The sequence below is a fragment of the Catharus ustulatus genome, chromosome 16 (genome assembly GCF_009819885.2).
Source record: "Catharus ustulatus isolate bCatUst1 chromosome 16, bCatUst1.pri.v2, whole genome shotgun sequence".
In the NCBI taxonomy this organism is placed as follows: Eukaryota; Metazoa; Chordata; class Aves; order Passeriformes; family Turdidae; genus Catharus; species Catharus ustulatus.
In genome coordinates, this window is record NC_046236.1 from 5,291,799 (window position 1) to 5,313,130 (window position 21,332).

The window sequence follows — 21,332 nt, forward strand, 5'->3', positions numbered from 1 at the left end:
ATAAAGTGTGACTTTTCTCAACAGTAAAGGCAATTAACCTTTAGTTTAATAATGGTACAAGCAGTGCAAAGTAAAAGTAATGAATTTGCAGTGTTATAAATCTTTACATTAAAACTAGACACTGTGTGGAATATTTGCTTCAGGTGAATGCAAGTTTCTGGGTCTTGGCAAAACTCATAGCTTATTCTAAGACATTTAAGGATCATCTTCTAGTTTTTAGCTTTACAGATTTACAATAACACAGGCAAAGAGCTGCATAATCCAATGCTGCCAGTAACATCTGCATAACCTCTTTGCTGGTGTAAGGGTGACAGACCAGAAACCAGTCAAGTGTTAAAAACGTTTGGTGAGGAAGGCAAAGCAGAGGTGCAGCCCTCCTTGGGCACCCAGAACTCACTCTGAGATGTGCACGAAGATGTCAGGGCCCCCATCCGCAGGGGTGATGAAGCCGTGGCCCTTGGAGCGGCAGAAGCACTTGCAGACCCCTCTGTAGACCGGACCCTCGGACGCTCGCACCGTGCTGCGGGGGAACACAGAGCAGTCAGAGCTGAGCACGGCACCAGGCACACTGACAGCAGCACAGCGAGCACTGCCCTCCAGCAGCACGCTGCTCTCGCTCTGCCTGGGGCTTTGGAAGGGACACACAGAGGAAGAGGATGTTTGCTAGCACTGTAACACTTCAGCTGACATCTCGAATTCAACTGCTCCATCACTGCGCCAAGTTCTCCTCCAGACACCACACTAAATGTAAGAAAATTCCACCTTTATGAGTTTGGGAGTACCAGAGTGCACCTAAGCGTCGTGCTCTCACAGATTTCACAGAAGTGTGAGGCCCAGCTGCAGTGCAGAACAGCAAGACTCATGTCTGAACTCCCCCTCCACTGCCACGGGACCTGCATTTTAAAATTTGCAGAAACACCTTTAGGGTGACTTACTGCCATCCAAAAAAAAGACTTGTCCTGAAAACTGTGTGGTTAAATCCTTTTCTCCATCAAATACACTGAGTACAGCTTCCAGGGACCCAGATTCACTCAAACACTTCTATTAATGGAAACCAACTGGTTTAGACACATTATGGGGTTTACTCTGAGCATTGCTAGAGCAGAACCTTCTTCGTGCCAGGAGTATCCAGTAGGCTCCATGTTCAGAAGAGGATTTTGGTGCAATTCTTCAAACACAATGACAATTGGTTACATGCATCATGGCAACTTGGACATCACTGTCCCAAATGTTTAAATTTTACTGAAGTCTAAATAAAATTATTTTTTAAAAAAATTATAACAGCTTTGTTCCTTAAATCAAACTAACAATAAATAAATGTGGTTGAAAGTGCTAAAGAAATAAATCTTCATTAAATCATTTAATTTCCAGCTCTATAAAGCTGTCAACACACCTGACCCCACAAGTGCTTGTTACACAGAAAAGCACTCACTGTCCTAAACAAGCTATTAAAGTTAAATTGCATCTTTCAGAGATAAGGCACTGTGAGGGATGAGGCCCCCCACTTCCAGTGAACCAAAATTAAATAATAACACTGAACAATAAGCCACTGCCTGTCACATTCATCTCTTTATACTGCTTTATACTGCTCACCTAGAGCTCCTCTTGTTTAAAGAGGACACACACAAAATTCAGAGCTATTTTGGTTTTCAGGACAAAAAAATACAGCAAGATTCCTACACTAATTAATGATTAAAGAACTATGGAAGCCAAATAACAAGTTCCTTCTTTTTGTAAGAACCAAACTAAGATTAACAGCTGAAAAGATTTACAAAGAGTTCATTATTAACACAGCACTGAAACAAGCTAGCTTGGACTTGCTTTGCAAGGGCAACCCCAATTATTAAGTCAATTATATTCCTTTTAGCAATCCACTTCCATCAGGAAGTTCAGAGCATTTGAAGGCTTTTGGAACTGACAACATATAAACTTTTCTTCTGCTCCTCTTCTTTTTTGCCTCATTTTGAATTCAGAAGTAATAATATGAAGCATCAGTGAGACTGTTGTTATTTAAATCCTCATGGATAACTCTGGAAGAAAAGAGCAGGATAACAGTGCAAGCAGCAGAAGGGAAAAAGCACACCCAGCAGAGCAAGTGGCCCAAGCCAGGCTGGCTGTGGGGCTGAGATCTCACTGCCACAGCATGCATTCAGCACTGCCAGACCCTCCTCAGCCAGAAAGAAAAGGCTGGGGCAGAAGCTTCACATCATAGCCTGATTCAAAGGCTCTGAGGTGAACAAAGAAACCCACATTGCCTTCTTCAGCTCAGCCTCACTGGGGGGCCCCTCACAGGCACTGGGAAATCTCTGCAATGGCCAAACCCAGCCACACCATGCTCTGGGGAGGAGTTCCCTTCGGACAGGGCTCACAGGAGCCTGCACAGCACCACGGGGCTCCAGGAGAGCTCAGGGAAAGTCAGCTCTGCTCAAAGATCACTACCTCAAAAAGCAACAAATAGCACCACATGTCACAGAAAACCTCATACAATAAACCTTAGAGAAAGAGACCAGGGTCACATCCTGATAACCAGCATATTCTTTAGCAAGTCTATTTGAGCAATCTTAAGATGAAGTTATGGAAGCTGAATAAGAAAAGGAAACAAGGAAACACTTTCCTCTGAAAAGTGATGGAGTACCTCTAAAATGTAACCTTGATGGAGTTAGAACAGGTGTCAAGGGTAAAAAACCTAAAAGTTCCAGTGAGGTCTGCTCCAGTGCTTCAGGGGCAGTGAGAAGAGAGAGACCATGAAAAAAAAATTAAAAAAAAAAAAATCTGGATCTGAGAAGGAAACACAAACAGGAACTGGTCCTGGAAGCCACAACCCAATGTTGGAAGTGAAGCAGAGCTTCAGACAAGGAACTCCTATTTGAAAAATCTTGGTGTATTTTCCCCTCACTGTAAAACTCTTCTCTTGAAGAAACCTGGAATGCCCTTTGTTAAAAAAGAGCATTGAACAACTACAGGACATTTGGACTAAAAGTCTAAAGGCACCAGAACTTCCTGAAGAGGAGTAACACACCAAAGCATCCCTGCACCTCACAACTCCCTTTGCTGTGCTGTGTCTGTGCCTGAGGCGGCAGGGTCCCCAGCATCCACTCAGGACCCCCAGTACCCACTCAGGATCTCCAGCACTCACTCAGGACCCCCAGCACTCACTCACACCCACTCACTCAGGATCCCCAGTACCCATTCAGGATCCCCAGCACCCATTCAGGATCCCGAGCACCTACTCACACTCACTCAGGACCCTCAGCACTCACACTCGCTCAGGACCCCCAGCACTCACTCACACTCACTCAGGATCCCCAGCACCCACTCACACTCACTCAGGACCCCCAGCACCCACTCAGAACCCCCAGCACCCACTCAGGATCCCGAGCACCCACTCACACTCACTCAGGACCCCCAGCACCCACTCAGAATCCCCAGCACCCACTCAGGACCCCCAGCACTCACTCACACTCACTCAGGACCCCCAGCACTCATTCAGGATCCCCAGCATCCACTCACACTCACTCAGGATCCCCAGCACTCACTCAGGGTCCCCAGCACTCACTCACACTCACTCATGACCCCCAGCATCCACTCACACTCACTCAGGATCCCCAGCACTCACACTCACTCACTCACTCAGGACCCCCAGCACCTACTCAGGACCCCCAGCACTCACTCACACCCACTCAGGCCCCCCAGCACTCACACTTACTCACTCACTCAGGCCCCCCAGCCCCCCCAGCCCCCAGGGCAGCCCCACTCACGCAGAGAAGGTCCTGGTGCGGCGGGTGGGCAGCGGGCTGGGGATCAGGTAGCCCCTCATGGGCGAGGGCGAGCGCTCGCGGGGCCGGCGGCTCTCGGGCAGGTGCAGCGAGCCGGGCGAGGGGGGCGAGGCAGGGCACTGCTGGGAGGAGGAGGACGTGGGCTCAGAAGACATTCCCGAGGCCTGAGAGGAGCCTGGAGGAAGGAAGAGATCTGATTTAGCCCAGAATGGGAATTGTCATAAAAGTCACAAATACTTGCAGTGCTGATTTTGTAAGAGCATGACTCACTTCCTGCAGACGTACACACGGACACAGCTCCACCACAAACTCCTGCTCTGTATCAGCAAGCTCATGTTTTGTACAGTTTATTTATTTTTAAATGTCACAGTTTTGTCAGCCTTACTAGGAAGCTTCACTGCAGACAGATTACTCCACAACTAACGTATTTGCGCACTCCTGCCTCACTCACAGCTCTAGAGGCACAGCTGAGCCCAGCTCTTGGTCTTGGTGTGCCTCACACACCTCCCAGACCGATGGGCTTTGACCACAGGCAGCACAGAGGAGCTCCTGTGTCTGCACACAAACACACATTACAAGAAAGAAACCCTTGAAGAAGCAATGCTGAGATAAAGCTGCACCTCCACTGCTGCAGGTTGTGTGATCACAATGATAACTCCACTGCTGCTGCTCACTTATTAACACAGCTCATTATTATCATATTGTCAGCTCATAACACCTTCAGCTTGACTGTGAGAATCAGGAGTGCTCCCTAATTCCCTTCAGGCTGATCCAGCTGATTTGCCCTGGCTGGCACAGGAGCACAGAGCTGGGAGGCAGTGCCAGCCCTGAGGAGTGACCCCTCCTGCCTGGGGAGATCTGGCAGAGCCAGCACTCCCCTTTGGAGGCCTGAGTCTGCCACAATCCCCAGCAGCCAGGAGACCAACAGTCCACATCATCTCCATCCAGACCCCCAGCAGCCCCAGGTTTGCTGTTATTCAGCTCCTACAGCAGAGGAGGGAGAAGATCCCTTCTCAGCACCCCAACAGCAGTACATATCTCATCACACAACAGGCAGAACTCCCAGAATCCATGAAAAGAGCAGAATCAGACACAGCAGCACTTCTACACACACAAGTGCATGGCTTAGAGCAGCAGTGGCAGAAATAAGAGGAAATCATCAGCACTGCTCTGATATTACTATGCAAGTCCCCAGCCACACCGAAAGGGGAAGATGATGTGCAAAAATAACCAATAACCCACTACAGTCTTAAGAAGACTAAATATATCTGGTTATCTGGATGAGCTGGCAAAAAAGTGGCGATCTGAGTCAAGAAAATATCATGAAGGCAAGAAAAGCTGCCTTTAAGATCAACAGTTTAATTGAACTGAAATCTCTCATATCCATTATGCACCCTCCTCTTGACACCCACACTCCCCAGTACATGAATTATGGAGTGGATCCTTCACATGACATTTGAGAGATGCAGCCTTCTTGTCAATGATGAATCCATATTATTTCTTCCTGAAAATAAAGACTAAAATTAAAAAGGCTTCTTAAGAATGAAGTCACCAGAGAACAAAGGCTTTTGTCTTTAATTGCTCAGGATGCTCAGAAGATAGAAGTGAATAGTCAGTCATACTCCCTCCTCTACCAGCTTGAGCTTTCCTCACTGTTCTCAAGAACAACTCAGCTGAGAACAAAACCCCAGCTTTAGGGATGGCATTTCAAATATGGATGGTATCTGTCACCCATGAGCCAATGCCCTGCCCAGTGTCACAGCACAGTGCTCAGCTCAGACCAAGATGATAACAACAAAGGCTTGGATTCTCCAAACTTCCTCCTTCTCAAAACAGATCTGCTGTGCTGGCTGGTACAGAGGAAGCCTCAATTTGCTAAAGACCTCTCCTTTTGACACCTTGCTTTCAAGGAATGTGTTTGACACAGCAGATCCATAGCCCTAGCAAGTCACAGGAGAAATCAGAGCAAACAATTAAAACCTCATTCTGATAACTCAGCACACACATGCTGGCTGGCCTCTGCACGAGTGAAAACACTGCTTTCAGAATCACATGCTTTCCCTCCTCATCTTAATATAAACCAGCTTGTCAGGTGACAAGCAAAATGCAGAGTATTCACCCATCTACTGCAATACAACCACAGAGAGCTTCCTGTCCCCTTCCTCAAACAAGGCTAGAGAGGCAGGACAATTTTCCCTCCTTTCTTTAAAACACAGATGAACCACAAAAATATTTACAAACAAAAAAGCCTAAATGGAGTTAGAAGTGTGCTACCATGTGCTATTGTTCCCATTTATATTATTTTGGTGCGCTCTGCTCCGTAAACATAAAATAGAACAGTGGTACATGCAGTACCGTTTCACAAACACCCTTTTTGTTCTCTGCCACAGCAAAGGCAGGTGAGCAGCTCGACTCTCATCACTCCTATTGCACGAGCCCTACACTGTGCTCAGAGCTGGGGGAGAGCTGACCCAAACAGGGGGCTGGGGGAGAGCTGGCACAAACACCCAGCTGGGGACAGCCAGCACAGGCACACTTCGCTCCCAGCACAGCACAGCACAGCACAGGGGATGCAGAGCAGCACCAGGGACAGCCTGTGCCCCGCTGCAGCCCAGTCTGGATGGGTGCTTGGTGCACCTCTGCACAGGAGAGTGCACTGACTCATCCCTCTGCCTCTTGGCTTCTCTGACGATTGTAGAAATCGGGCACAATGAGAAGGATGGGAGCCTGAAGGACCAAGTTTTATCATGTGTGTACTGCTCCTGCCTCCCGTGACCCTCAGCAGAAGATCAGCCCATCTGGACCTTTGCAAAGACAAAGGTGCAGCCTGGCTGTTTCAGTTCGTGCTGGTGTGGCCACTTCTTGACGTGGTTCAGGCAGGGATTAGCTCACTTCCCTTGGCAGCCCTCCTGCAGGAGCAGAGACACTCTCCCCACTTGCAGGCGCAGCTGGAGGCACTTGGAGGCTGGGCAGTGTTGACACAGGAAGCCTGCAGCAAAAATTCAAAACAAAACAAAACCCACGCCCCAGCCCTCCCTGCCACCTCTTCACAAGTGCTTTGCCTTTCTAAGACAATTACCAGCAGTCTTCGGAAATGTTTTTCAGATGTTATCCTGGGCTCTGAGCTGACAGCCTGTAAATCAAGAATCACCCCCAGGACCTGGATGACTGCTACCAGCCCTTCTTCAGCACCCACAAATTCCTTCCTCTCTTTTTGACTGTGACTAGCTGAACAAACCCACTCTCCTGCATCTCCCAGCCCACTTCCATTAGGTTCTCCCTTGTGCCTCCAGCCCAGCCCCCTCTGTCCACTTGGCCATGGCAAGGGCAGCATCCCTGGGTACAAGCCCCAGACAGCAGCACCATGCACCCACCCCGAGCTGCCAGGAGCATCCATCCCCTGCACTGCCCTGCACTGCACAGCAGCACTGCAGAAACCCAGCAGTGAGAGATCCCAGCCAGGCCAGAGAGCAGGGAGCACAGACAGCATCTCTGCTGCCTGAGCCAGCTCAACATGTGCCTGCGGGGATTTACAGAATGAATGCAGCATGACGTAACTGGTGATGGTTTCAGGCTCTTCAGGAAACTCCAGCCACGTGCCACATTACCCTGAAATCTCCCCATATTTCAACATGCATCATTTATCTTTCTCCAGTGTGATTTTTTAAAAAAATATTTATCTTTAGGAATGCACTGAGCTGGAATATAAATAAAATAAATTATAGCATCATCATGGCAACAATAGACTAGTTTAATATTTCAAAGCAAAAATATCTTATTTTTTACCATGCCTTTTTTAGAAAAATTGGCCAATGTGTGCAGAAAGAGACCCCAAAATGTCATCTGTAACAAGTGACGTACAAAGCACCTGTAACAAGTGAACTACAAAGAGCACAATACATGCAGGAGAAATTTCTGAAATTCTCAATGAAAAATAACTTGAAAAGCTATTGAAGTGATAAGGTTGGGGGTATATAAATGCCATCATAATTTCTCTATATATCTATACATCCTATTTCTCTTAAAGTCTGCTCTATACCTTTAGGAATACCCTAAAAATAGCAGGCTTGGGGAAATTATCCTTTCTGACCAGCACAACACTCTCACAGAAATCTTGTCTCACTTTTAATTAATGTAAATGCCTGGATTTGGCAGAGTGACAGACTCCATGAAATCTCTCCATCTATGAATGGTTTCTTTTTCACATCAAACAACACCTGCAGTGAACGGGCACAGAGCTCATCCCCAGGGCATGCTGCTCTGCATCCTTCAGTGCTCCAGCATGGACAAAGTGCTCTCTCTGACCCCCTTCATCTGGAAATGACCCTGTCTGGAGGAGCTGCTTTCAGATGGTACCACAGTGGTCCATGAGCACGATGGCACTGGCTATGTTTGCCTGGAAAATGAGGATTTTTCTCAAAGACAGAACAAAGAGCAGCTGCTTTCAGATGCAGGTTCTGCAAGTTCCCTTTCAATCTCTAAAAGGAATCTGAAAAATAAGTCTAAAAGGCATCTGAAAATCTGTTTGTTTTCTGGACTTTTCCTGGATTCAGAAACAACACCAGAAACTCTTCTTACTTTTTTTTAATTTTCACTTTCAAACATCCTGGTTTCCAAATTTATTCTGCTGCATCTCTTTCCTTCTCTAAGGAAGCTGTTCAGATAAACACCTCAGCTTCACCTGCTCTTCTGCTGACACCCAGAAAACCTCTTCTCAGCAAGAAAATCCACAGCCCCTTGCTCCCATCTACTGAGAGAGTGAAGGCACCAGGCCCAGCAGGAGCCCAGCACGGTGAGCATCCCAGCATGGAGTGGAGCACATACAAAACACGGTTACGAAAGCGCGCCTGCCGGAGCTTCCCCTTCCCAACCAGTCTGCATGACTAACTTTCCACAATTAATACTGGCATTTCAATTAGCACTGAAACTCTGGGGAGTTGCAACATGCGTGTGACATGCCACAGAGGATTATGGTATAAACATGAGGCTCTTGGAGGCTGCAGGAGTGCCCACACACTGGAGGGATTTGTCAATTAATGGAGACCAACATTGCCCAACCATGTCCAGTTAAAGCCCAATTGTAAGGGAAGCAAAATACAAAAGGGAAAATTCCTATAGCTTGTTTCAGTATACAAATTAATTTGGATTAAAACAGGGTTAATTTACGAACAGCAGCAGCTATTTCCAAGCAATCTCAGCACTGAACACTTTGTCCCCAAATGCTGGGGGTGCCCTCCTGCTCCTGCAGCAAGCAGTGTCTGTGTCTGAAGGAAATGCTGCCCAGACAGCATGAGCCCACCCTGCACAGCAGAGACCACAGGGGGGATGGAGAGGAATTCAGTCATCAGCAGCCTATACAGCACTTTGATAAAGATGAGGACTTCCTGCATCCCAAATTTTCCACTGTTCATGAGAGTTGATAAGTACAATTGGAAAAAAAAAAAAAAAAAAAAAAGCTTAGGTGAAGGAACCGAGTTATTAGTCAGGTTAAATACTTGTTTCAACTGGTTTAGAATTATACTGAAGGGTGTATGGTGATACCCTATGGCTCATTTTATCAAAAATAGACAGGAATCAGGATCCTCTCTCGCTGGAAATCCAGTATTTGCCATGATTGATGATTGACAAACTTGTTGCTCCAAGCTGTCTGGAGCAGAGTTAGCCAGGACCCCCACTGGTGAGCAGGCACAGGAGGCTGTAACCAGGTGTGCTGTCAGCTGCCATGGAAACAGCAGGAGTTGGGTTTGCTCAGAGTGGGCACAACCACATGGGAAGGACCAGGTGCCATCCTGCCTCTTGTGAAAAAGCGCTTCAGAGGGAGCAGAACACACTGAACCACAGCCAGTGCTAAGGTAACTTCCTCAGGACAGTGCTGGGAATGGCAGGGAGCTGTCCCAGACCAGCACACCTGCCCTCACTCTCTCTCACAGAAGCCCAAACCTTCAGTTTGCTTATGAAATCTCACTTATCCAACTCCTTTGGTTTAAAAACAGATTGCAAGAGGTGGAAAACTCTCAGAGTTTCTCCAAAACTGCGAGCCTGGACAAGCAGTGACAGGTCCCAGACAAGCATCCTCCTCTGGGAGCTCTTCCCAGGCAAGGATGAAGATGGTGGTTGAAGATGAGGCTGGTTGAAGATGAGGGTGGTATTTGGGTGCAGGTGTTGCCCAGTGACTTCAGTTGCTGTGTACCCACAATATTGGCTAATGTGATCAAGTGTTTAAATGACAGCAGGAAGAGGAGGGTTCTCACCTGGGCAGACACCACAGCCTGTCACCAGCCAAGCAGGTGGGATGGGTCACCCGTCCCTGTGCAGCTGATGGCCCACAGCTCATCCAGAGGCACTGAGCCAGCACCAGCCTGGGGTGAGATGCCCACATCTTGCCTTGCTTTTGGTCTGCCAAGTGCTTTTTGTGTGAGCTGCCAGGCTCCAGGCAGCAGGGACACCCTGGCCCAGCTGCTCCCAAAGCCACTGCCAGCCACCCCTGCAGTGCCAGAACCCGAGCAGAAACACAGACACCAACTCCCAAAGCCCAGCTCCAATCCAGTCCCTGAAGCCAAGGACACAACAGGTGACCTCCAGGAGCAAGTGTTGGTGTCCCCATTCTCCACAGAGGTGGGATAAGGGTACAGGGAAGTGGTAAGGGAGATCACAAAGGACCCTGGCAGTAAAACTGGGGAACATCAGGATGACTTTTCTTGATCAACACTGGTAGCCAGGTGTGGCTGCCTAGCTTAGAGTTAAATACAAGGTGAGTGCACAGTGCTCTCTCAACTTACTCTCAACACCTTTCCTGCATTCTCATTTAAAGAAAAGGCAAACTAAATGTTGTATAGTGGTATTTAATAACCTCCTATGAGATTTTTCAGTCCCTTCCTGAGCTCTGCAGTATCCTGTGGCAAGGAGTCCCACAGCTTACCTATCTATGAAAAAGAGCCTCCACTCCTTTTAGTGGACAGTGAGGAGAGGACCTTTTTACAGGGAAATTAGGGAAGGAAAGTGAGACCAAAAAGCAACAGCAAATTAGAAATGGAGAAGGAAGGGAAAAGAAATATGTGAAGAAATAAATGGGAAAAACCATTAGCTTAGAGAAGCACCTAAGAAAGGGTGTACAGACTTATTCATAAATCAAACATTAAATTTTCTAACACAAGTGACATAAAGAGGGTAGAGGGCAGGAAGAGTTACAAGCTGTTTCTGGTGTTCTTCCCCCCCACCCTCCCTTAAATTTCCAAGGACAAATGAAAAACCTTATGCCCTTTTAAACAAAGCACTCCCCAGTCTGTCATTTGAATGGCTGCCATGACTCTTTCTTAGACAATAAACCCTACTAGTATCAAATATTTCTGAAGATTTAGCTTTGTCAACAAGTTAGTTGGTTTGGGCCAGAAAGCAGATACTATCTATTCAATGTTTTATGGTCCCCAGCACAGAACCATTGTGCTGGCCATTCCAAGTTCCTGCTGCCTTCAGCACTCCTCCATCAGCCAGGGCTGGGAACTCTGCTCTGGGAAAGCAGAGGCAACACTTCATATATCTCATCCTAAACCTGCTAACATGCTCAGCCACAGTGAGCTGATGTATTTCCCAGATTAAATACAATATATGGCTGAAAAGGGAACTTTGTATCCCTTCCAGTGCTTGCTCTTCAGCTTTGGAACCCAGCTCCTCCTTCAGTGCAAGGCTGAAGCTTTCCCTCTGCCATTGCTTCCATGCTGGAGCATCCCCTGTGAATTTATTCCAGGATTTATTTCATATTGGCAGAAAATATTTGTACCAAAACATGAAAATCTCTCACGTGTCTTGTGTCTAAGCATCTTAAGGCTCATCTACAAGGCAAATGGGTTATACAGTGTCACACTACCATGAAGGAGTTATACATATGTAAATCCCTAGGCACTTTTCAAAAGTTCTCCCCTTTTCAGCCTCCTCTCACATCACAAAACTTCAGGCACAATTGTGGGTAAGTTTGTTCATGTGCAACTTTGAGCCTTTTAAGGCCACTGAAATCCCCTGAAATATTTATGTGGCCCAAGTGTTACTCAGAACAATTAGTTCACTGTGTTTCCTCCCTAATCAACATTTTCAGTAGGGGAAAGCAGTTCACATTACAGAGATCTATAACCATGGAAATTTATGAGGCATAAATATATTGGCAAAGAAAAAAAATAAATCCTCTGAGAGTATTTCATCTGCCAGCATTCCAGCAAGATGCAGTTGGCAGGGTACAGAGGCAGAAACCACTCAAAAATAATTTGATCCTCACACCAGTTCTGTGAGGCGCCCAGAGACCCCAGATGCACTTTTGGACAGGACAGGCTCTACTTTCTGGTTACCCCAATGCACAGGCCGTGTCCCAGTCTCACTGCCTGACACTTTCTGTGCCTGTGTTTAAGCATCCCAGGCTAGAAACTTGAGTATATTTCAAACAGATCACTCAGAAATCAATTAAGCAAAAGGTTTGTGACAGAGACAGAATGATGAACCTACATCTGTGTCAATTAATGACCAAAAGATATAAAATTGATTGACGTAATTTAAGAAACAGAAAATGCTCTGCTTCTGATGGGAGATAGACCTAAATTTTAATGGAGAAACATGTATATAAATATATATTTAAAGATTACTGGCCCACTTAACAATTGCATTTCTGTTTTTTCTTCCCTCCATTACCATCCCTGAACACAATTTTCAGTATATCCCACCATGCTGTACACAAATTTGTGTTTGTGGCCCTGAGACCCCTCTCAGTGTCCTCATGCTCCAGCAGGAGGCAAGTGCTCCATCAGCACCATTAGTAAAACTAATGGTTACCTCTCAGCTCTCAAGCTGAAATTGCCTTAATATGTTTAACTGACGTCTGTAGGATAAGAACTACATAAATACACGTTGCACAGGTCTGGTTTTTCTTACATAACCAAACAAGTTGTGGAACAGAGAATATGTAAGCAAACATAGACAGTAAACTCCTTGGCCAAACAGAAAATGTTGCATTTTACCTTGCAGACTGCTCAATCCTGGCAGCAGCACATCTATCCCCACTGCCAGCTGCTGCTTTACAGAGCTCTGTGTGATTTGTTGCACTGACAGGCAGTCCCTGCATGTGCAGGCAGTCCTGGGATGATCCAGAGCACAGCCCACAGCTCCAGAGCTGCTCCAGGGACACCAGCCTCCCCAGCAAACACCCCAAATCCTCTGGCAGCTGCACCTGCTACAAACCCTCCATCACATCCTCTCATATGGCAGCTTGGAAAACACCACTGATGATGCACTGTAGACTTCTAGGAACAAAATTCTTTGTGAGTCTCAAAAATTCTTACAGTACCCCTAGTCCAGCTAGCCTTCTGCAGGCAGCACATCACTCAGGGGCTGCTAGTGAGGAAAGGGACCTGTGGGGAGTGTGATTCCCTGCCTGATTATCATGTGTGCACAAACCAGTCTTTCTGGCTCAGCACATCACATCCACCCTGTGCTCACAGCCAGTCAAATGGCAAAGGGAGTCACATTGTGCCTGCAAAACCGCAGTGCCAGCACGGGCACGTGTGCAGGGCTCCATTTCGTGCCTACTTACACATCAACAAAACTATTTACTGTGCTGTGATTTCCAGAGCCACGGCCCCAGTGCTGTGCTGAGCAGGACAGAGCTGTCCAGAACCACAGGCACTGCTGCTGTTTGTGGCTGCTGGGTTAGTGCTCAAAGCCAGCACAGACCACAGCAAGGGAACAGGCAGCTCGAGCTTTTCAGGCAAGGTAAAAATCAAGTATTACAGTTGAAAAAAAAAAAAAAGCAGCAAGTCTTGAAGTTCTTCAGGTATGAAACTAAACCTCCATATAGAAGCACATGTTGAATAGAAAATTGTACTAAGTGTTGTGTTGGAGCAATCACTGCCCCAAAAAACTGCATCTATTCAACTGCAATCACAGAGAGAATGGGACACACAAGCAGAGCAAACACTGCAGACAGGAACAGCACTGAATGCCTTTATGAAAGATTGTTTTGATTCAATTTACCTGTTTAGCCACATGCTAATAGCTCCATGACCTTACAAAGCTGGGCCAAACCCACTACTAAGAGAGATTTGAGATCAGTAAAAAAACAGACAGGGATATGCTTAACAGTGCCTTTGTTATTTTTATCTAGAGCAATGTTTTGTGTGAAGGCCAGTGTTACACAGCTCAGAATCCTCAGGGTGTGTCTGCCTCAGGAACAAGCCCCAAGCCCAGAACAAGTTGTGTCATGGTACTGGTGCATGCACATCTTGTGGGTTCACCCTGCTCCTGGTGCCCAGGAGATCCCAGACTGCAGAGCCCCACATCAGGGCACCAGAGAGAGAGCTCCTCCTCAGGATCCCTGCCAGGGAAGAGGCAATGCAGCCACATTAAAATGTTTAAGAACAAATTTGATTAGAATCCCAGACCTCAACTGTACCTGTCTAGTGAGTGTCCAGCAAAACCGCTTTTGTCCCCATGGGGCTGTGGTAAGTGCTGAGACAGCTCTGCACTACATTTGTTTCTTATTTTATTCCTCTGGGATGTGTTTCAGGTGAGGTTTGTCTACCTGAACAGCCTGAGGGATGGAAGGGAAGGTGAGCATGTGAAAAACAGGCAGTGCAGGCAGCAGCACAGTGACATCGTGATTCTGGGGTGCTGCTGGCAGAGCCTGGGCAGCAGCTCTGCCACGTTCAGCCTGGACTGGGCTCCAGCACCGAGTTTCTGTCCTGAAGTCCCTGTTGCTGTGGGTAAAAGACACTGCAGTGTACCACACATCCCCAGGGACAGAGATCATTTTTGTCTAAGCCTGGTACAGGGAGAAAGGGAAAAAAAATCAATGTAAAAAAATAATGTATCAGAAAACAGTAGAACTGCAAACATGTTTAAGTATATGAAGATACTCTTTCTACTCCTAGCATTCTAAACATTGGTGAGAATAATTTCTAGGACTAACACAGTTCCCAGGGTAGGGAAAAAACACCCTTGCATAGGAAAAAAAAAAGAAAGAAAAAAGAATATGATTATTCAGAAACTGAAACCTATGTAAGATTCAACCACACTTTCTGGAACACCATATAGCAGAAAATCAATATTCACTCTATTTACTCTCTCTCCTACCAGTAAAATTAAAAACCCACTACTTTAAATAGTTTGAAATAACTTCAAGGACTCCTCCTACCAGTCTTCATCACACAGAGGCTCCATGAAAAGACTATCACCACATTGCATAATTTTCATTGCTAGATTTTCCTCCAATATTGGAGAAAATAAAGTCACAGTCTTCATAGCTGAGTAAATTTTGCCTTTCCTTGCTGAGGTCAGCAGAGCTCCTGTTCTGGACCTGCCACTGCACAGACAGGCATTGCCTTGATGAGCTGGGTGAGAAGATCCAAATCATGTATTTCATGTGTATTATTTACACTCCAGTAACAGGTATATGTTTTGCAAACAGGAAATTCTTTGATGATGCTTTCTGGCGGTTTCATTTATCCTTTTAAGCAATTGTCAAAAAGTTGCAATCACAACCATGACTGACTTTTATCAAGTAACTGATGTAACTAAAAACAAGTAACCGCCTTTGACCAGCCTTCTGAAATCATATCAGGAAGGGAAAGCCAGCAGACAACAAGCGCTGAGGAGGCAGGAGCTCATAAAACAACACAAGTCCATTTTGCCAGAGGGCCTCCATCAGCGTGACTGGCTGTGCAATGTAAACAAACCAAACATTAAACCAGGACTGACATAAAAAGAATATTCCTCCCCCACTGGACAGGCAAGATTAAATGTTTATTTCCTGGACACAGTCTACTCTTTGGGCATTCTCTGAAATAGTGAGTGGCAAAGAATTTGAAACTTGGGAAAAGCAGTGCTCCTGGAAAACTCTTAAGATGCAGAGTTGTGCCTGAAGGAGCTCAGTGGGATTCATGGCACAGAATTCACCATCCCTCCCAGCCTGGCCAAAACCAGCACTGGGAAGACAAGGTGAACACCAGATGGGCTGCAAGGCTCCTTATCCCAACAGCCAACTGGATAAACAGGCTTTTGGAAGCAGAAGTTCCCACTCCAATTCTCAGCGATTTCATGTTTTGGTTTTGCTGTTAGTCCCGAAGATCTGCAATTGCAGCAGGCAGCTGTGTGTGCGGTGGCAGCCTGTCCCCCACCATGGCTGGTGTGACCAGTGGCTGAGCAGGACAGAGCCTTTGCAGAGCTGTGCCAGCACGGTGTGGGAGCTCTGCCCACGCTGGCCACGCTCTCTGGGGCCTCATGGCTGCAGCACCATCCCAGCCCTGGCCAGCCTGCCTTCCCACCCAGAGAAACACCAGCACCAGCTCCCTCCTGGGGATCAGCCTCAGCTCTTAATGCTCTGCCACTTGGCCAGTCATGTGCTGCTCATGGGGCATGGCAAAGGACCAGCAAGGTTTAATATTCCAGAGAAGCCACCAGGTCAGGGTTCTCTGTTTCCCTTGGTCCTGCACAAAGCCCTCTGTGATCAGATCAGGCATGGAGCCATCAGGGAAGGAGCACATGCTGCACACAGACCTACTTGCTTTTTCCAGAGGAAGGTAATAGAGCCCTCCCTAGCAGCTCACAAGCCCTGGGGATTTAACTGCAGGTTGTTTAGCTCTCTCTGTGCCTTCACCCCTCTGCTATGTGGTCACAGCAGCAGCTCAAGCCCAGGTTTACCTTCCCAGACCCCAGTGCTGGGCAAGGAGTGTGCTCACAGGCCACCAGTTACACCCAAACAGCTGGGCAAGCACCCAAAGGCCAAATTCGTAATTGCTGTCCTTGAAACACCCTGGTATTTGAACATCTGTTGAGACCTTGACCCTATCGCCAGCTCCTCCCTGAAGAAATACACAACTCAAGGTGAGCAGAGCCTAACAAAACACGGGTCAAAAATTCAATGTTCATTTTCTTTAGACTTCCATTCAGTTTCCAAATTGCATTAATAAAGCAAGAACCTCGATGTGAGTATCATTATGCCCAAGACAATTGATATTTTTTAAAGAATTGATAGGTTACTTTCTTATATATATATATTTTTTAAATCGACCTAAAGAAAAAAAGCTGCTGTGCAAACCAAGGGGAAATAAAGAGCCAGGGAAGCTGTGAAATCAATGAGCAGGATTGCAGCAGTGGAGGAACTGCACGGCTAAGCTGACTGCCCCATGAAGCAGGAGGGGTTCCAGGCTGGAGCCCTGTCCGTCAGTGAGGTCGGGCAGCACCCACCCCACAGCTGCCCCGAGGCACTGCAGCCAAGCCTGGGCAGGTGCGATTTGGCTCACAAGGTATTTTACAGCTCGCCTCTGGGGGGGCAGACACCAGAGACAGCGCTTTGGTGTGCTCCACGTGCCCCAAAAATGACAGGAACCAAAGCCAAGCGAGTGTCGTTCTGCGCAACACAAAGAAAGAACACTCTGGTTCCTCCAGGGGACAGCGCTCTGAGGTGTCACCTCCTGTCACAGGGGCTCCCATCTCTGCATCTTCTCTACCCTCTTCTTAGCGACTAGCTGAGGGGGAAAAGCAAGATCTCGCACAAAGTGATCTCGCTTCTGCTTGTTTACAAAGCCGAGAGGCAGCTGTTTATTGTCAGGGCTGCGAGGAGCGAGGGCGAGCAGGGCAGCGCTGCCCAGGGCCGGGGCTCGCCGCGCTAACGTGGGCTCCATCAGCCAGCCCGGGCACCAGGCACGGACAGGAGAGCAGCGCACAGACAGACAGACACGCAGAGACACACAGACATGCACACACAGACACACACACACACACACAGACACACACAGGTCCTGAAAGCGCTGCTGAGGTTCGCTCGGAGCAGGGAGCGCAGCGAGCCCCGGCTGCACCCCCCGCCCCGGAGGGAAACTAGCCGCAATCCGTGCGGCAGGAGAGGAAATAAAGATCACTGATCTGCCCAGGGAGGTGCCTCAAGAACGAGGAAAACACACAGCAAGAGAAGGAAGCAGAACAATTGCCTCTGCTCCGCTCTGACAGATCAAGCAAAGCAACTAGTCAGATGAACACTTTCTATATTTCATTTTATCTGAACTGTGCTGCATCGTGCAAACCCAAGCCACCTCTCTGCATCTCTCCCTTCTTTACGATGTTTCAACTGGGTTTTTTCTTTTGTTTGGTTTTCCACATCAACCTGTTGCAAAAAGCACGACTTGAGTTTTTAAAACTGTTGTGCAGAAAGGAAAACAAACATTTCATTTCTTTTTTTTTTCCTCTTCAAAGACTGCCACCCCTCTGCCGTACTCAATGCTGTTCCCAGCCCCAGGAGATGGAAGCTGCCAGCCCCAGGGGAGGGATGTGATCCCCACTCATCCTTTCCCTTGATGTTGACGGGGTTTACACTTTTCAAGCATAATTCCTCTCCTTACTCTCTGCCGGAACCTTCCAGATGAGGGGCAGATAAAGCAACAACTCTCGCCACCAACATCCAGAATATTTATCAACCTAGACTTGAACAGTTACAATATCAATAAATGTTGCTAATGCTGATCCCCATCAGTCTTCCAAGTTTCAAGCAGTTACCATCAATCCCTGCCAGCTCTACTCCATGCCCAGCGATTCAAAAATGGCTTCTTAAAGAAACTTGAGACAAAAATAAACAAAAAGGTGCAATAAGGAACTTCAGCATTCACCCTGCAGACACCCCAGCCACAATAAAAGAAACCCCAACTCCTTCTGCACCCCGCATCCCACTCGGGGTGAAATGGAAGCAGGAGAAGGATTTATTTACTTCTGTCACTGTCAGGCTTGACACCAAGAACAACCTTGGCACAGCCTGCTGGTCCTGTCACCTAGAAAGAGCCCCCCACACCACATTTCCTCCCAGGAGCCACGTTTGGTGTGGTGCACGAGCAGGGTCTGGCAGTTTGTTAAGGGAGCTCTAGTGGCAGCAGATGGATCCATGTTCGTGGTGGGTTTCATTCTTTAACTGAATATAAAACCTGGGTTCACTACAGCACTACCAGGAAGCCACAGTCGTACGAGAACACAGAAAGCAGCATTACCCGGCCCTACCTGGCTATTTCAAATTACTTGTAGATAAACATTTCTGTGCTGACATGCATGTAAGTAAAGGAGGGGATGGTGCTGGCCAAAATACTTACAACCCTGGGCAAAGCACAGCAGCAGAAGCTCAGGGTGCAGGTACAGCTGTACCAGCAGCAGGTGCCCAGAGCAGGACAGAGCAGCAGCACAACCACACACTCAGATATGTCACACGTGGGTGTCACAGCACACGGGGGCTGTGGGATGAGCTCCTGCCTCAGCTCTGCCCCTGCAAAGGGCCACTTGGAGGAAACGTGTTTTCTCCCTTTACACCTCCACGTAGAATGTGAAAATAAACCCATTCGCAGAGAACAGGCTCATCTTTCCTACAGTTGCTTTGGCACACACAACTTTTTGTCCTGTAAACACCCAAAGGTTCACATGAGTTGTGGCTTTTTTTAACTTTTTTTTTTTTTTTTTGCTACATGTTAGTTAAGCCTCTTTAGATTTAATGTGTTCCTAAGATGTATTTGTGAAAGCCCAAGCCCTCTGCAGCTATATTCACAGGCCTTGCTATCTTCCATTATTAATAATCAACAGAAGGAAAGAAATTATGTTTGCCAAACATAAGATAATAGTCAGAAAGTAAAGGTTAAGAGCAGCTGCCAAAAAAACCTTTTTAACCTCACAAAAATTGCAACTAGGAGAGTCATGTCAAAGCAGCCTGGAAGTTTTCTGAGACTCTCTAAGAAATCAAATCTTGCACCACAAAAGGTTTTGTAAACATTTCTCAGAAGTAGTTCGACAGTACCAGCAAAAACAGCATCAGAAAAGAGCTCCACATGCCCTCCTTGAAAGCCAAATTCAGAGGCACAGATCCAAAAATTAGCCTCGGAGGCTTCTTACAAGAGCAAGAAGTGACACGCACACACATCCAACATGCCAAGGGAGCACGCAGAAAGGGCTGCTTCTCCCTTGTCTTTGCTTTCCCCATTTTCCTGAACAGAAGTGCTGACTGTAAGAGCGGGCACTTCGCGCTACAGCAACAGAGTCCAACAGGCTCCGAGTTCTGCAGTGCCCCCCGGAGCATGCCGTCCTTTATCTTCCTGAAAGCTCTCGTTTGGCACTCTTTGTCTCGCTCGGCATTTCTAAAACAAGCCATTCCCAGAGTAACAAAGCCACATCCTCAGTTCCAAAGCGCAACAAAAAGGCGAAAGTGTTAAAAAATGAAACAAACAAACAAACAAATCAAAAGAAAAGAAACTGGCCCTAATCTCCGAAACGAAATAAATCCAGCGCCCCGGAGGAGGAGAAGGCGGCACCAGACACCTCCCGGGGCTCCCCCAGCCCGGGGCCACCCAACCTCCCAAAGGATGCTCGGCAGAGACCCCGCTCACCTGGGCTGGGCAGGGCTGGGCAGGGCTGGGCAGGGCTGGGCACGGCGGGCTGGCGGCGGCCCCGCTCCCCGGGCTGCTCTGGGGCTGTGCCGGGGAGGGGAGAACCGGGGAGTCCCGCTCCGCTCCGCCCGCTCCGCTCCGCTCCTCCCCCGGGAGCGCCGCTCCGACTCCGCTCCACCCCTCTCCGGCCCCGGAGAGCCCCGCTCCGCCCGCTCTGGCCCCGGAGAGCCCCGCTCCGCCCGCTCTGGCCCCGCTCCTCCCCTCTCCTCCCCCGGTGCCCCACTCTGGCCCCGCTCCGCCCCGCTCCAGCTCCGCCCGCTCGGGCTCTCCCGACAGCGCCGCGGTGTCCGGGATGCTGCGGCCTCGGCCAACAATGAAACTACAACAGCCAAGGGGAGTTAAAGAAAGGATGGCATGGCCAGAGAGCTCAATACAACCCGACGCAGTTACGGATTAATGATCCTGGTAAATCGTCCCGAGTGTTGCGATGGGGACGAGGAGCGGGGCTGCGATGTGCGCTGCCGAGAGCACACACATGTGCTCTGTACTGGCATCATTTGGATGTGCTTGGCATCCCCTGCATGAGCCTCAGCTGTCGCACAGGGCCTGGGGACAGCAGGACAGCAGGACAGCTGATGGCACAGTCCAGGGCAGCAGTGGCAACAGGCTCCCAGTTAATGGACACTGGTTTACTGGGAGCACAAAAATCGCTGTGAGACCTTGGGACAAAGTGTGCTGTCTTCACCCAGCATCCAGTTTTAGCAATGCTTCCATTTGTGCATAATTTTCCTAGCTGATAGTAACTCACAGTATTTTAAAAAGATGGTTTTACAAAGAGAGCTTAAATAGTGAATCCATTCTAGTTCTTTTCCACTTGTACATACCAGAGAAAGCACACCCTAACATCATTACAAAGGTGAGACTCAGGAGGCAGAAGTATATGCTCTTTTAGCCAGACATAATCACACAAGAATCAGCACTGAACAATTTGTGATAAAACTGCCACACAGATCTTAGCAGGGCTTTTTTTTTTTTTTTTTCTTTTTTTTTTTTTTTTAATGAGGAAAAGCAAACAGAAGACCCATAACAGAGTGTGTTTGATCTGGGACAGGGCATATAGAAGAGGTCTCACAATACACAACAACCAGCTTGGTTGTCTTCCAAAGTACTTTAC

General features: G+C 47.7%; 1 protein-coding gene across 1 annotated transcript in view; it reads right to left on the reverse strand.

The window, feature by feature from the left end:
* Positions 1-20,286, reverse strand: part of CARHSP1 (calcium regulated heat stable protein 1) — a 33,905-nt gene extending 13,619 nt beyond the window's left edge. Inside the window, exons 1-3 of the mRNA XM_033074544.2 lie at positions 20,159-20,286; positions 3,759-3,951; positions 398-520 (exon numbers count right to left, since the gene is read on the reverse strand). Coding sequence (XP_032930435.1) covers positions 398-520; positions 3,759-3,931 — 296 coding nt within the window. The 5' untranslated portion in view covers positions 3,932-3,951; positions 20,159-20,286. The remainder of the gene's footprint in view (positions 1-397; positions 521-3,758; positions 3,952-20,158) is intronic.
* Between the last annotated feature and the right edge of the window lie 1,046 nt (positions 20,287-21,332).